Source organism: Seriola lalandi, unplaced genomic scaffold (genome assembly GCF_002814215.2).
Source record: "Seriola lalandi dorsalis isolate HSWRI2012SDOR001 ecotype SW California unplaced genomic scaffold, Sedor1 jcf7180002033312, whole genome shotgun sequence".
In the NCBI taxonomy this organism is placed as follows: domain Eukaryota; kingdom Metazoa; phylum Chordata; class Actinopteri; order Carangiformes; family Carangidae; genus Seriola; species Seriola lalandi.
In genome coordinates, this window is record NW_019503917.1 from 1 (window position 1) to 721 (window position 721).

The 721-nt window shown below is 34.7% G+C and overlaps 1 protein-coding gene across 1 annotated transcript; it reads left to right on the forward strand.

Annotated features, from left to right (window-relative positions):
- Positions 1 to 6: 6 nt before the first annotated feature.
- On the forward strand, positions 7 to 715 carry LOC147819889 (olfactory receptor 4P4-like; the record flags this gene model as incomplete). The annotated part of the gene is made up of 1 exon (XM_087180328.1): positions 7 to 715. A coding segment is annotated over one exon (709 nt), but the record flags the coding sequence as incomplete, so codon positions are not given.
- Positions 716 to 721: the final 6 nt, after the last annotated feature.

Sequence of the window (721 nt, forward strand, 5' to 3'; positions counted from 1 at the left end):
TTAAAGTACCTGTATTTCACTCTGGCACTGCTATTTTACGTATCAGTTATTTTAGCCAACACTGTTGTTATTATCATTATTTATATGAACAGAAATTTGCATGAGCCCATGTATCTATTTCTGTGTAGTTTATTTGTTAATGAAATATATGGCAGCACGTCTATGCTGCCCTGTTTGATGGTACACATTTTGTCAGAGGCTCATGACATTTCTGCCTTTTACTGCTTCCTTCAAATATTTAACATTCATTCATATGTAGGTATTGAATTTGGAACATTGACAATGATGGCATATGATAGATATGTTTGCATTTGTAAGCCTTTACATTACAATGCCATAATGACTAAAAGGAAAGTACAAGTTGTCATACTTGTTATCTGGATAGTTTCGTTTGTAGAGGTTGGAGTTTTATTGTCTTTCACTATTCGTATGAAACGTTGTCGGACTGTTATCAACAAAGTGTTTTGTGCACATCACCTTGTAGTTGAACTTTCTTGTTCACCAGACAGAACAGTGTCACTTGTCCATGATCTGGTTTTTGGCCTTATTATGACTGTTGTTGGTCCTGTCAGTTATATTACATACAGTTATATACAAATTTTGCGTGTGTGTTTAAAAGGTTCCAAAGAGACCAAAATGAAGGCCTTAGATACCTGCACTCCACACTTAGTTTCTATCATTAGTGTTGTCTTTGCTAGTTTCTATATTTTGATCAGTCAGA